Genomic DNA, 2,782 nt, shown 5'->3' with positions numbered 1-2,782 from the left:
CAGGAGGTGCCTGCTGTGCGTGGGTGCGGTGGGTGCTGGTGCAGAGCCCGCAGCGGGCGCGCGGTGCCCGCCTGGGCGGACGTGCCTGCCCAGGGGTGTGTGTCACTAGTGCAGGGCTGTGCCCACAGCAGTGACCGCTGGGCAGAAAGCTCTGGTGGCTCTTGCTCGCGCTGTCTCACCTGCAGACCACTGGGTCTGGGGGCACTCATCCTCTCCATCGCTCCCTCCAACCGAAGAATTGCGTTTCCCACCACATTAGCAATTCAGATGCTGAACTGGTCTGTGCTGGCTGCTCTGATTAGTGGATGTGATAAAGAGATTAGTGCATCTCTTCAGAGACACCAGCCACGTGATTCGGCTGCTTTGCACAAACAATGAATCAAGCAGAGTGTGCGTGTGGGACAATCTGTCCCACACTGGGACAGGCGGGGATCGTTTCTTCTCTATTCTCTGACTTTTCGTTTTCTTTCTGGTTAGCAGAAAACACGTTGTGTTGTGGAGGACTCACAAAGGGGGCCCTGCACAGAGCAAGTGCTTTCCAGAGCCGTGGAGTTGCTCCTCCAAGTCTGTTGCAGGCTTGGAGGCATCTCCCTGCTCTCTAGCTGGGCTGTGACCTCCCTGCTGCGGTGCAGAGCTGGTGACAGACCTTTCTTTCTCCAGTTCACACTGGCAATAAGCAGAACAGGAAGCCTGGAGTGAGAAGGGGCACAGAGGAGGCAAGAAGGCTGACCCTGGGTTTGTTAGTTACTCTTGGACCATGCTGTACCCCAGCTTCCCTCCCTGCCCTTGCATGGGATGATGGTGCCTCGCACATATCCTGCCTTACCCAGCCACTCTCAAAGGGCAGCAGGACTCCAGCGCTCAGGAGAGACCATGATGGAGCCAACGTGGACAGTAGTGCGATGCCAGAGGGCAAAGGGACGCTGTCTTCCAGGACATCTTCCTTTCAGAGGAAGATTTGGGTGCAGGCAGGAGACAGGGGCTTGGGGCACAGCAGCCCTGGCAGGGCAGACCCTTGTTCTTGGGCATGTGGCTCTGGCAAGGTTGACTCAGCCCCCCTACACCTCAAGCATACTCTTGGTGTCCCTGGAGAAGGACCTGAATTAACAGCCTGGTTCCTGGCAGGCAGTGAGAGGCAGCGTGCCGAGGTGGTGACATCCTTGTCCTAAGCCAGGAGAGGACCTTGCTGTGCCTAAAGCACCCTCCTCTTGCTTGGATTGCCCTTTCAGTCCTGGTGCCCCGGAGCCTGGGAACAGAGGGCAGCCATGGGTGGGTGCCGGGAGCTGGGTGCTGGTTGGCACCCCTCCTGTTCGCAGAGGAGCAGCCGCGGCTCACCCCCCTCTCCATGTCTGTGCCCTCAGCGTGTCGAGGGATGCTGTGTGGGTTCGGGGCGGTGTGCGAGAGGAGCTCCACCGACCCCTCCCAGGCCTCCTGCGTCTGCAAGAAGACAGCTTGCCCTGTTGTGGTGGCTCCTGTGTGCGGCTCTGATTATTCTACCTACAGCAACGAGTGTGAGCTGGAGAAGGCCCAGTGCAACCAGCAGCGACGGATCAAAGTCATCAGCAAGGGACCATGTGGTGAGTGCAAGGGCAGGGTCCGGCTCTCCTGCTTCCAGGAGGTGAGGTCAGGGAGACTTGGCCTGAGCTCACGTAACTGCTGCAGTGCTGGTGATGTCCTGGGGGATGGGGACAGGTCTGATGGGAAGGGACATGGAGAGAATCACCAGCTCTGCTTTGGAGGCCAGCAGAGTTTAATAGGCAGGCAAAACAATGGCTAAAGGCTGTTCAGGAGGTGTGCGGCAGCCCACTGAGGAGCAACCCTCTGCCTTCCCAGAGTGGGTCACACCTAGAAGCTGGGAGCTGGACGGACCAGGCGTACGTGCAGGCTGTGGGGGCTGATGAAAGCCCTTCTTTAGTCTGGCATTCCCCAGCTGGGAGCAAGGAGCTGTGGAAATGAGACCCCCAGCCTCCTCATCTCAGAGTAAATTAACTTGACCTTTCTCTCACACGGTGCTCTGGCTTGCAATAAATCTGCACCCGGCGCTCCTGCTGTGGCCCTCGTCAGAGGGGAGAGAGTGCTCAGTGATTTATTTAAATTAATAATCACAAAAATGAGGCAAATAAAAGGAAAAAAACTTGGCACATATATTTTGGCCCTTCCCCTTCAGTGAGGAAATTGCTCCTCGAGCTCTTCCTCTAGTTACAGTTTGCAGGAGGTGCCTTAAGGACCCTTGTTCTGCTCGTTTGCTGAAGCAAGAGCCTCTTGGCGAGCGCGTGCAGGGGAGGGAGCTCGCAGAGTGATGCTGAGAGGTTTGGAAGGGAGGGGCTCTGCCTGGAGAGCCAGGTGGGCAGCGAGCTCCCTTCCTCACGTGCTGTGGGTTTGGGGCTGATCAACACCCTCCCGATCCTGGCTGCCTCTGCGGCGTCAGGGTGGGCGAGCTCGCTGCTCAGGAGTGAGTCCGTGGCAGTGGCTTCAGTGGACGTTGGAAGGACACCCATTGCCACCACGTACGTTTCTGGGCTCTTGGAGGGACTGAGGCTGTCTACGTGGATATTGTGGTGTGTCGGACTTATTTATGAGAGGAGCGAGTGCGAAAGGGCAGCACAGGCACACGGGTCCCTGCGCTCACGCCTCTGCTGTTTCCCCTCCTCTCCCTGATAGGCTCTAAGGACCCCTGTGCAGAGGTGACCTGCAGCTTTGGCAGCACGTGTGTCCCTTCCACCGACGGCCAGTCGGCCAAGTGTGTCTGCCCGTCGTCCTGCAGCGGCGTGCCCGAGAGCAC

The 2,782-nt window shown here is 58.3% G+C and overlaps 1 protein-coding gene across 1 annotated transcript in view; it reads left to right on the top strand.

Annotated features, from left to right (window-relative positions):
- Positions 1-1,361: 1,361 nt before the first annotated feature.
- The window catches only part of AGRN (agrin), a gene marked incomplete at its 5' end in the record, with an annotated part of 40,516 nt that continues 39,095 nt past the window's right edge, over positions 1,362-2,782 (top strand). The window contains 2 exons of the mRNA XM_010135633.1: positions 1,362-1,577; positions 2,662-2,778. Coding sequence (XP_010133935.1) covers positions 1,362-1,577; positions 2,662-2,778 — 333 coding nt within the window. The remainder of the gene's footprint in view (positions 1,578-2,661; positions 2,779-2,782) is intronic.

The sequence above is a fragment of the Buceros rhinoceros genome, unplaced genomic scaffold, assembly GCF_000710305.1.
Source record: "Buceros rhinoceros silvestris isolate BGI_N320 unplaced genomic scaffold, ASM71030v1 scaffold27934, whole genome shotgun sequence".
In the NCBI taxonomy this organism is placed as follows: Eukaryota; Metazoa; Chordata; class Aves; order Bucerotiformes; family Bucerotidae; genus Buceros; species Buceros rhinoceros.
Note: the sequence above shows the minus strand (reverse complement) of the source record. Positions and strands in the feature narration are given on the sequence as shown.